General features: G+C 38.1%; 1 protein-coding gene across 2 annotated transcripts; it reads right to left on the bottom strand.

Annotated features, from left to right (window-relative positions):
* On the bottom strand, positions 1-6,566 carry styx (serine/threonine/tyrosine interacting protein). Of its 2 annotated transcripts, none has more exons than XM_034106099.2 (11): positions 6,351-6,566; positions 5,983-6,015; positions 5,242-5,295; positions 4,796-4,893; positions 4,619-4,691; positions 4,483-4,519; positions 4,350-4,389; positions 4,134-4,184; positions 3,696-3,768; positions 1,004-1,097; positions 1-553 (listed from the first exon to the last, which is right to left on the bottom strand). In XM_034106099.2, exons 1-11 carry the CDS (start codon positions 6,408-6,410, stop codon positions 480-482), a joined length of 687 nt encoding a protein of 228 aa, XP_033961990.1. In that variant the 5' UTR covers positions 6,411-6,566; the 3' UTR covers positions 1-479. The 2 variants fall into 2 exon arrangements, with proteins under 2 accessions (XP_033961990.1, XP_033961982.1); XM_034106091.2 differs by having other exon boundaries at positions 4,631-4,691; positions 6,351-6,430.
* Positions 6,567-11,129: the final 4,563 nt, after the last annotated feature.

The following is an 11,129-nucleotide window of genomic DNA, read 5'->3' as shown; positions in this document are numbered from 1 at the left end:
TCAGTCAGACTCTTTTTATTAAGCAGTGAGTTGTTATTTTTCCATTCATTACTATACCACATTAAGCCTGATATTAGTCCTTAATCCTATTACTCCCAAAATAAAGGCATTAGCTTTTCCTCTCTTCGTGTCCTCCACCGGGCGGCGCCCTGGCTACTTTTCATTTTGCCAGCCGCCCCCTTCTCATCTTCTACACAAATTCAAGTATTGAAAGTGCATTATTGCAATACTGTCCCGCTGCAAATGCAATATGCTTTAAATACTATAAAACTGCAAAAATTCTCCCATCAGTGCATTCAGCTTGAGAAAAAAAAGGAGTTATCAAATCGTCCCGTTCCCCGACAGTGCTGTATGTCTCAGATACGAGCACCCCCCCCCACCCCGGTCCCTTCCCCTTAGAAAAAGTTCAAATATTTACAACATTTTTAATCCCATTAAAAATGTGGAAAAAAAATCGAGTGCACAGCTATCAGCACAGCTCATCCGTTGTGCGCTGCTGTGACATGCATCGACCCAAAGTCCTCATCTTCCTCCAGGCTGCGCTTACGGCTTCCTGAAACAGAAATGTAGAAACCAAAAATAATTTAATTATAATAAAAAAAGAATGAGATATTTTCCAAGTGTAGGTGGACATTAGTTGCTCTTACGGTCTTGTAAACAGAAAAAAATCATGACATTGAGAAAGAGGATGCAGTATGTTATGAAATCACCCACAAAGGATTTGCTGGTTTTCTAGCAAATGAGAGCCAGCCTCCTTGTCGATTCAAAGAAAAACTATAACCATTAGGAGCTACTGTCTCTTAATCATCGTCAATAACGAAACACTGATGATAAATTAAGTCTGCAATCCTGTAAGTCAGTCTCAACAATGTGCTAAACGAACAGCTAATGCTATTCCCTCCCTGGAACGCATCAAACCTGTTTCATATGCTTTCTAAAATAGTCTGGCAGTGAATCAAAAACAAGGGGACGGGTGTGGCTGAGCGGTACATTGTGTACAAACCTGTCATCCCAGCTTGTAAGGAGAAGGACCGGCCCAGCTGCATCGGGGACATCATCTTAATAGTCAACTTGGCTAAGTAGATTGCTTCATATTCCTATACAAAAAAAGAAATTCTACATTTAGTTTTGTGCCAGGTGCTCCATGTTAAAATAAATTGAATGAAAAACGCTTCTCGAGGGCTCTAAATGTGTGAATGTTTGTTTATTTTATGTAATGTAAAAATGAAAATCCATGACATTGAGAAAAGATTAATACATTATGGTATGAAATTATCAACAATGGATTTCTGTTTTTCTAGCAAAACCAGCCACATTTGGGATTCAAATTAGGGCTGCTCAATTAATCGTATTTTAATCGCAATTATGATTTTGGCTTGTAACGATTACGAAAACAACGTAATAGAAATAAAACGATTATTTTTTAATTATTATTACTTCTTTTTTGTTTTTAAATAAAAAACATTTTGTATTGGTTTTTCAGTTGAATTATACTTTAAGTTCAGGGTAATCAACTGTTAAAAACATACTGTTCACATTTTTTTTCTCCAATAAATTGATGTTTTCAAAGTAAATGGATAACCGTTTTTAATAATTGTGATATCAATTATTGACCCAAATAATCGAGATTATGATTTATGCCATAATCGAGCAGCCCTAATTCAAATCACCAGTGTTTTACAGTTGAGTAATTGCACATACAGCCAGCAGTGAGTATTATCCATATTGCACAGTTTAAGATGGTTTAAGCTACTGATTGGTGAGGTTAGTCCCAGTGCCAGTTTATTGGCTCAGACTGGCTCTAAGGGAGTTCAGGAGTCTGCAGGCCACAGGTGGGAATGACTTCCTGTGGTTCTCTTTAGTGAATTTTGGAATAAATCTTCCACTGAAGGTGAAATGTCTAGAGTGGACTGTCACTGGAGTAACTGCAGTGACTCCTACTCTGCGTTCTGTCCAGGCACAGAAAGAGAACTAAAACATTCTGCCTGTCATTTCATTTGAATATTTCAGATGCTTTCTGTGTTTATTGCCCCTTTCACACCAGCGCCTTTTCAGCTCCGGCTCGGAGCTAGAGCCTGAAAAGCGCCGGGTTTTCCAGTTCACACCGGAGCTGCGCCGGCTCTTAGCTCCGGAATCCGCTTCATTTCCAGCTCCAAAAAATTGTCGGTCCAGAGGCAAGAGCTTTGGAGCTAAGAGGTGACGTCGCTTACGTCTCTCTTACGTCGAGGCGTGCAGGAAACTAAACCCACCTCCCATGGGTTGACTGTTATGCCTGCCTACAAGCAGTAGTGCCTATAAACACACTTTATAAAGTCAGGCAACACTAACCAGGCTTCGTGTGATTCTGTTTATTTGTGCCTTACTTTGACCATCCGTTCACTGTTATCGATCATTGTGGAGAGAGGCAGACGTGTTGTTTTGTATTATTGCAGCTATCGGATGCAAGTAGTCAGTTTAGCTTCGGTTGCTATGCTAACATCACCCGTTTTATACCAGAGAAACTTTCATAACAGCGTTGTGATACCAAACAGTGTCAATTCAGACTGACACACATTCACTTAGGCTAAGGGGAACTGGGGATATGCATCAGCTGCTTGTGTGAGTCGGACAGTGAATACTTTAGAGCGGCCGCTGCAGTGTGAGCTAACCGGGAGCTAACGGGAGAATAAACTCCTGTGGAAGAGCAGCCAGCACTGCAGCGGTCGGTAAATGCTGCAGAAACACATTAATAAACAATGAATCACGGCACCCTGGAGAAAAGTATAAGGTTGGAGAAGTTGTTATTCAATTTATTCTGGCTTCGTGTGATTAAAAGCAACACGATCATCGACCCGACGCAGTTGTTGTGAGCTGCCGTTGGGGGGCAAATCAGCGATGTAAACGGTGACGTCATGACGCAGCAGGGGCAGCTCTGGGGCGCCAGTGGGCGGTGTGCACAGAGCGGGAGCTGAAAAGGGAAACCGGAGCTGAACCAGAAAAGCTCCCGCTCGGAGCTAGAAACTGAAAAGCGCTGGTGTGAAAGCCGCATATGTGAAACAGTGAAGCCCCTCAGGCACACATCTGTTGGTTGTTCTAAAATGGAGGTCTGAGGACGTTTAATTTTTATACTTTGATTTGCAGGAAATATTTGCCTGAGGATCTGACAGCTGATTTATCCTGTTTTATCACATATATTGTATTAAGAGTTGAATAGTATACTAATACATTTTTTTATTAACCTGATATTTATTATTATATCAGTTTTTGTTTGACTTCTATAGCTCTTTATTTATTTTATATACATTTTACAATTTCATGTTTGTTCATGCATTGGTCTCAAAATGTTTCAGTTGTTTCGATTAGTTCAGTCTACTTTGTGCTCGTCATTCTGAAATCTTTTGAAGCAATTTGAACTGCACTTATCCGTATGAAAGATGCTAGACAAATTGATTGATTGCAGAGATTGAACATGCATAGGCAAAGATAAGGAAATCCTTTTTGCAGTTTCACATCCGAAGCTAGTGGCTCAGAATAAGAACACACACTGTGAGATGACAGCCTGAAACAGCCTTTAAAGTAAAGTAGCTCAGGACAGTTTATTAAGTAGACTAAAAAGTTAGTTGTGCATTTAGTTACAATAATAAAGAATTACAATGATTACTTATTTATTGGACTTTCATGATGATTGATCAGAGTGTGAGAAATCAAAGTCTTACCTGGAGCTGATGCACAAAGCCCACGTTGGGGTTGATGCAGAACCTTCTCTCCTGGACGTGGCTGAATGCATCCCTATAGAGTACATGTTAGAACATTACAACCACAGCACCGAGAGATACTGCAAACTGTTCAAACGGAAACAAATACTGATAACATTCAGTTTAGTGTTATAATTTCAGCTGCAGCAAATATACTTGTGCTTCTATAAAGTTACATTTTACATCCTACCAATTATGCAACAGTATGTTTCATAAACTTGCACACCATTACAGCTTTTTTTTCATGGTTTTATACTTAACACATGGCATACAGTGTTGTCCAATACAAAAATTCAATGATATGTTCAACTAAATCCTTTATACTTGAATCAAACTCAACAATTTAATCTAATGTGGTACAATAGAAAGACATAATCAGATGTGAACAAATTAAATCACCTGTATTTCATCCCAAATGTTTCCATAAGGTATGCAATCACTAAGGCAGCACTGAAAGAATGAAAGAAGGAGACACCATTTTAGCCACAGCTGCAAGTTGGTTTAAAGAAAGTTATAAAAACACAATATCCAATGATATACAGAACAACTTAAGCAGTAATATGTTAGGGAAATTGCATACTGATGGCCAATGCATTACTTGTATAACCAACTCACCTTCTTGATATCCCTGCATTACCATGGAGCAGTACCTTTCCTAAAAGAATGAGACACGAGATTGATGATGAAATACTTTTTTTTCTACTTGACGCTCTTAAGTATGACAAATGGAAACTGCACGAATCCTTACCTCCTGTTGCTAAGCAGCCGTCAATAAATTCTTTAGTCTGTTAGGAGGGAAAGGAATGACAGTACATCAGGCACTTTGTAAATGTCATTGCTACTAGTCAGTCAAACACTTGCAAAGAAGGGAAGTAAAAGCCCACTTTGTAACTCACTGAAGGGAAACATCGTATTATATTTTCCACTGGATTGTCCGCAATATCTAACACAAGGTATCTGCAAAGAGGCAACAAGATATGTTAGCCAGAAATCACTTCAAATAACAGAAACATGCAGATATCCTCTAGCAGAGTGCACAGATCACAATAATTCTTACTTACCTAAATGAATGAGGGAAATTAGGTTTGATAAAATTGGCTTCAATGTCTTGGCGAACACACACAACGTGCGTTATGCCCTGTCTCTCGAGGATTGGCAGCTAGACACAAAGAAAAAGAAAAGCAATATGAGCAACAACAACTTAAGCAAATAACTTTCTCTGTGTGCCTGTCTCTAAATACCATTAGTGTTATCATTATAAAGTTATGTAATGCTTAATGAATGACACAATCTGTGTTTAGATTGATATGTCAAACATCTCTCAGATAATAACACCATTCATTTGTATTTATAACCCTGATAGCTACCGACAGTAATTCATCATATAGAATCAAAAGCTCAACCCAATAAGGAAAGTGTGCGATACCAATGATATCATTTGAATAGCAGGGAAAGGAAAAGTTAAAAGCTGTGTCTATTGCAACTTTAAATTCTGTAAAATAATTACCTTGCTTTTCATTGCAGCAGAGTAGGGACCTAAAAAGAGTCCTGGTACGATCTCCTGAAAGTAAATATAGAGCAAGACATCAACAACACAGTCAGTAATAACTACCCAAACCTAGGCTCAGTTTATACACTTAGGAGAGGAAAGCCCCATTACAAACATGTCTTATTTACTTGTATTTGTATGTCCACACACAAATTGTACCTGGATATAAGTTCACACAGCCAGTATGTCTACTATATAAATCTTTAAATATCAGGCTTCCTTAACAACTTTGATTTCAGGTATAACACTGGGCAATGTGTTGATATCCGCAAGAAGTTAATATGTTTATAGGAATATGTTAAAGATTGAGTCCCAACATTGTAAATTATTTCAAAGCATGTGTAAAATAATGTAATTGGCGTTAAATGCTGGGCTTCACTGTTATACTCAATACGAAAACAAAAATACTTTTTTTTATTATGTAAAAAAACATCTTCAGTAAATCATTTGGACTTTGGACTGCAGAATTTTTAATCCTTAAAATATGGCCACACCCTTAAATAGCAACTCATATTTTTTTAAACTAACACTCTTTTACACATTAGCCTGTAATTGAGTTGGATGATTGATGGAAAATATTTGAACAATAAAGATACTTTTAAGAACGGCTTTAAAATGTGTGAATCCACAGATTTGGTGCATAGTGAAACACTGCCAAGTATGATCCTTCTCTGTACAGAATACAGAATCTCTACATACCTGCATTTCTCTTCTCATTGGATAAGCCCAGTCCTGTAAAATGGGGAAATAAAAACGAGGTTAGACCCTGAGGGAAGTTTGGAGGGATTTCAGCCAGCAGGCATAGTGGGGAATGAGCACCGGTGTACTTTGTGGACATAGGCTAATGTTTGGAGACTATGCTACTGAGTGTTGGATCAGTGAGAGAACAGTAACGCTCTGCAGCCATCGACACAGGCAACAAAATACACGAGCATGTGAAACGGAATAACACTTCTGCGTAATGTCCCAAATTGTACAGCATTTCCTGAGCGTATTTGAGCTTCCAAGACAATACTGCAGGAGTACAGTAGTTAGCTCGCATTAGCCGGACAGGCAGGCTGCCTCACCAAAAGGTCCTCTTTAGTCGCGGGCAGAGACGGGAACTGGAGTTTGTTCGCCTCGTCCATCCTGCAGTCTGTTCGGGCACCGACGGCCCGTCTTTACGCGCGGTATGGATGTTTCTCGCGGCAGGGTTAGCTGGACAGTCGGTGCAATTTGTTTTGAAGCTCCACATGCATGTCCGCCATGCTGTCCCTTGACAGATGTGTCACGTGATCACTCAGCAGATGGCATACTGGGCTTGTAGGAAGAAGGAAGCAGAACAATGGCGACGTCCAGTGGTGGATTTACGAAGCACACGGGACTCACTTCCGGATGTAATACTTCCATGGATGGTAAGTAAGCTTCCAGTTAAAAATAAACACAACACAAAACAAATACATAATAAATAAATATCTTATAATAATTATAAAAACATGAAAATTATTTGAAAAGTTATCATAATAATAATAATAGTAAAAATACTTAACGCACAGGATTAATTACTGAATGTATTACATCCATGGAATTGGGTATGTACGTTACCAGTTAAAAGTAAATCGAAATACAAAATTAATAAAATCATTATTATTATTATTATTAAGAGCTATAGCTCCATTAATAAGTGTTGCAAACAAATAAATGTATGTTTCTTGTTGGCCAAATTAACTGATAAATAACTAAAATTATATTCTCAGGAAGACCACCACAATTCACATTCACCACAAAGATGAATCCCAATTTCTCTACTTATAACTTAACAGATGTCACTTTATTGTGCCCACTTATTTACTGTATACATGTAAATAGTTTAATTTCAAGGTGTTATGTTGGATGTTGTCTGGAAATGTTAAGTGTAAAAAGCCGACAACAACACAATGTAATCCTGACATCTCAAACAACCACCTCGAATCATCTCTACAAATAACACTATCGTCTCCAGCATCAGTCCCTGATTAATCATCACTTCAACAATGACTGATTACAAGAGAACAAACATGATCTAAACCAGAGTGCATGAATAATTTCTGGTTGCTTGATCGGTCTCCCAGACGTGTTATCAGTCTGTTGTGTGGTAGTGTACCAGTTTGTGATTTTTGTTTACTGTCTGGCCCTTGGGAGGGGACAGCACTTTTCATAAATGATAGGGAGATGTAATATCATAGCATAACTGCTCCAGTTAGCTGATGCTTACATGTGTGTTTTATATTATAGCATTTCGTGTTACATATCATAGATTTGCAGCACTATTGGTCAGCTTGAAAGGCTTCACTAAAAGTAATTTCTTATCAGTGTCAGCGACAGATACATCATCTGCTGCTGATCTTCCATAATCACACACATTAATCTTTGTTGAATATCAATTACATGCACAATTTAAACACTTTATTTGCATGTATATCATTGTTTTCTTAACCTTAATATTTTCTTCCCAAATTTTTTTTTCCTGCCTAAAAAATATCCCCACAGTTTTTTTTCCCCTGTGCAATGTTTTTCCTGCAGTGCTGACATCCTGGCTGCAACGACTCTTCGATATTGTGGTGTTCCAGGTCGAATCACAAATTAGCACTCATGCCAGATTCCTTTGGCAGAAATGTTGTGAGGGGGATAACAGAGCGAGAGTGAGTGAACAAAAATGTTGGATGAAGAAGCGAAGCTAAACAAAAGACAAAGATAGAGAAACATGACTGTGTAGGATGTCTACTATACTAGGTGCCATAATGCTACTTAGCCCAAGTTCATTATTTGTATTATTATTATTTGTTTACGTCACTTTTATTTGTTTGTTGAGCACTTCCGGTAATTGTCACATGGGTGTGGTTTGTCTATTTAAGTCACCTGTTTCATGTCGAGTGGGATGACAGAGGGTGAGCTTGTGCTGTCATTTTTTCTGTTGACCGTTTTGTCCATAGTTACTATGTTTTGATTTTGTTTATTAAATATCCTTAAAACTATATTGCTTCAATATGGACTTTCTCTTCGAAAAACGTGTCACAGTTCATAGCCAAGTTTAGCCTCTCGGCGACTCAAACGTAACTGGGGATTGAGCCGCCACACTAGGATTTACTAGATGATTATTACAGCAGCAAGTGTCTCATAGAAATTTGCGGTCACACAACCCAATAACCCAGGTTTCACAAATACCTAAAAATGAATTTTATTGTTGAATACAGTATTAGAGTTAAATGTCACAAAACAGAGGGACAGCAAGGTAATGGATGAACTGGTTTTCTAAATACTGACTGTAGTCTAACTTTAAGACGTTGGTTAATTATTGAAAGGCTGCTTGTAAGGAACCTTTGCGCTCTACTCGCATCTAGCTCTTACCTCTCATCTCTTATAGGTTAAGACTTTGTATGTAGCTCTCAGTCTTTGTCATATTTTAAATCCAGTCACGTAAAAAAGGCGAAGTATTTCCATATCTTTGGCCACGTTCTGCCTTCATTATATAGAGGGTAGCAGGCAGTTGAAAGGATACGTGTAATGAAAGTCAAAAAAATCCTCAGCTGAATGTGCTTTAAATCAGCATCACAAGTCCAAGTTACACCTGGGCTCTGTAATCTTTAGCCAATGGTATAGCTGACAATAGTGCATTTGTCTGGGACTAGTTTCATCTGTAGATAAATTGTTTTAAGGGTTACTTTGAAATTCTAGGATGGCGAATATGAAGCTGATTAAAAAAAAAAACTAGTCTATACCGCAAATGTTTGTTGTAATGAACACAGTGCAATGGTGTGGCCCAATGTAATCTTTAGACAACAGTAGAGCTGTGACACAGAGTAATAAGCTGTGTCAGGCTTTAGCTACAGAGACAATGTTTAGTAGGACAATTCCCCGTTGGACTTGGCCAACTCATGGTATTTGTTGACAACAGAAAAAATATCTAATATCTGTAACCTTAACCATGAATGCCTTACAGTCTTTGCAACTGGAGGAGCAAAACATGTAAATCTGGGTAGGATCCAAAACAAAATCTGTTGGTTGTGACTGTGTTGAAAAACAAATCTAAGCTTTACATCATAAAAAGAGTAAACACAATTGAATAGGCAAATCCCAATTAGAGCACAAATAGTATTTACTTAATCAACATTTAATATGGCACTAAATCATAATGTGGTGTAAATGTTATTGCGTATAATGACAATAATTCATCTGCAGTAGGTTGATGGGGTTGGACTTTTAAAACTAATTTTCCTTCTAGTCCTGTGGAATAAAACGTCTATCTGAGTATTAGACATTTCAGAGGACATCTGGCCATGTTGTAGCACATCCCACTGATGGCACTATAAGTTAATTGGATTTCACTAACGACAGAATACCATCATTTCTTTATTGTATGAGTATGCCTCTTTCTAGCCTGTTAAAATCATTGTATTACAAACATTTAAACTAAAAGTTAACCCGACCCTGGGGTCATATGAGAATCTGTACCATATAGGGATCATAAAACCTGCATGGAGCAGAACAAAGTTGTTCTGTGTGCTTTTTAATGGCGGCAACACTAAGAATCCTAACACGTTTTGTAGGATGGATGACTAAAAGAAAACTCAAAAACCCTTTTTTATCTACAGTATGGAGAGAATCCGTTACATGTCAAACTGGAATATGTCTCCCTGCTTGTCAAGTCTCCAAAACTGAAAATCTCATTGGAATTATTTTTATCAGGTCAAACTGTTAATGCAGAATAACTTGCTTTTGACTGCACTGATATATAACGATGTTCCAGCATCATCATCTGAAATCTAAATGGGGGTAGAAACTGGCAGGGTTCACACATTGATGAAGAGGGACTATGACATTTTGATTACTTAAACTTTCTTACATTTTAAGTAATGTTAAATACAATAAATTAAAGCCATCAAATCGGAAGCCAGAAAGGTCTCTTGAAGGTTTAAATCCCAAACAACATTGGCACATAATAGGAGGGCATTTTATATATTACAGGTTTTATTTTTTCAGTTTTTCCTTTTCCTTTTTTCTTTTCTTGTCAGATTAATCATGCTTACCAGATGCGAATCAGTCACTGTGTTTCGTTGTATTCCTTTGAGCCCTGTCTGCTACAAAGTGGATGGATGATGACAAGGTGAGTCTATTAAATAATGTTTATTATGGTTGTATTTTTCAGCAGGCATATTGTGAACATGCCCCCTAGACTTGGCAAAAAGGACATTCTCACTCATACCCCCACAAGAGAAACAGATGGCCACTCATGGAGATCTCACTCTTTTGATAATTAATAAAAGCCAAATTCAAAATGCTTGTTGTTCAAAAGCCTTTTGGCTAATAACAGGATCAGATTTGACTATTATTCAAATGGTAAGCAGGTGAAAATGACGTATGGAAAATATTACAAAATTACATTACATTACATTATTACATTGCATTTAGCTGACGCTTTTATCCAAAGCGACTTACAATAAGTACATTCGACCAGGAAGACACAACCTTGAAGAAAACAGAATCATATAAGAACATCAGGTTTCAAAGAGCCAATCGTTTCAAGTGCTACTCAACTGGCTTTAGATAAGCCAGTCCTTTATTAGTATATAAGTGCTCTGTTAGCAGTTCTTTGTTAGTCATTCTATCGCTCGAAGTGGAGTCGAAAGAGATGAGTTTTCAGTCTGCGCCGGAAGGTGTGTAAGCTTTCTGCGGTCCTGATTTCAATGGGGAGCTCATTCCACCATTTTGGAGCCAGGATAGCAAACCCACGTGTTTTTGCTGATGGGAACTTGGGTCCCCCTCGCAGCGAGGGTGCAGCGAGCCGTTTGGCTGATGCAGAGCGTAGAGCACGTGCTGGGGTGTACGGT

Source organism: Pseudochaenichthys georgianus, chromosome 3, assembly GCF_902827115.2.
Source record: "Pseudochaenichthys georgianus chromosome 3, fPseGeo1.2, whole genome shotgun sequence".
Lineage (NCBI taxonomy): Eukaryota > Metazoa > Chordata > Actinopteri > Perciformes > Channichthyidae > Pseudochaenichthys > Pseudochaenichthys georgianus.
This window is presented reverse-complemented; position numbering and strand designations above follow the sequence as displayed.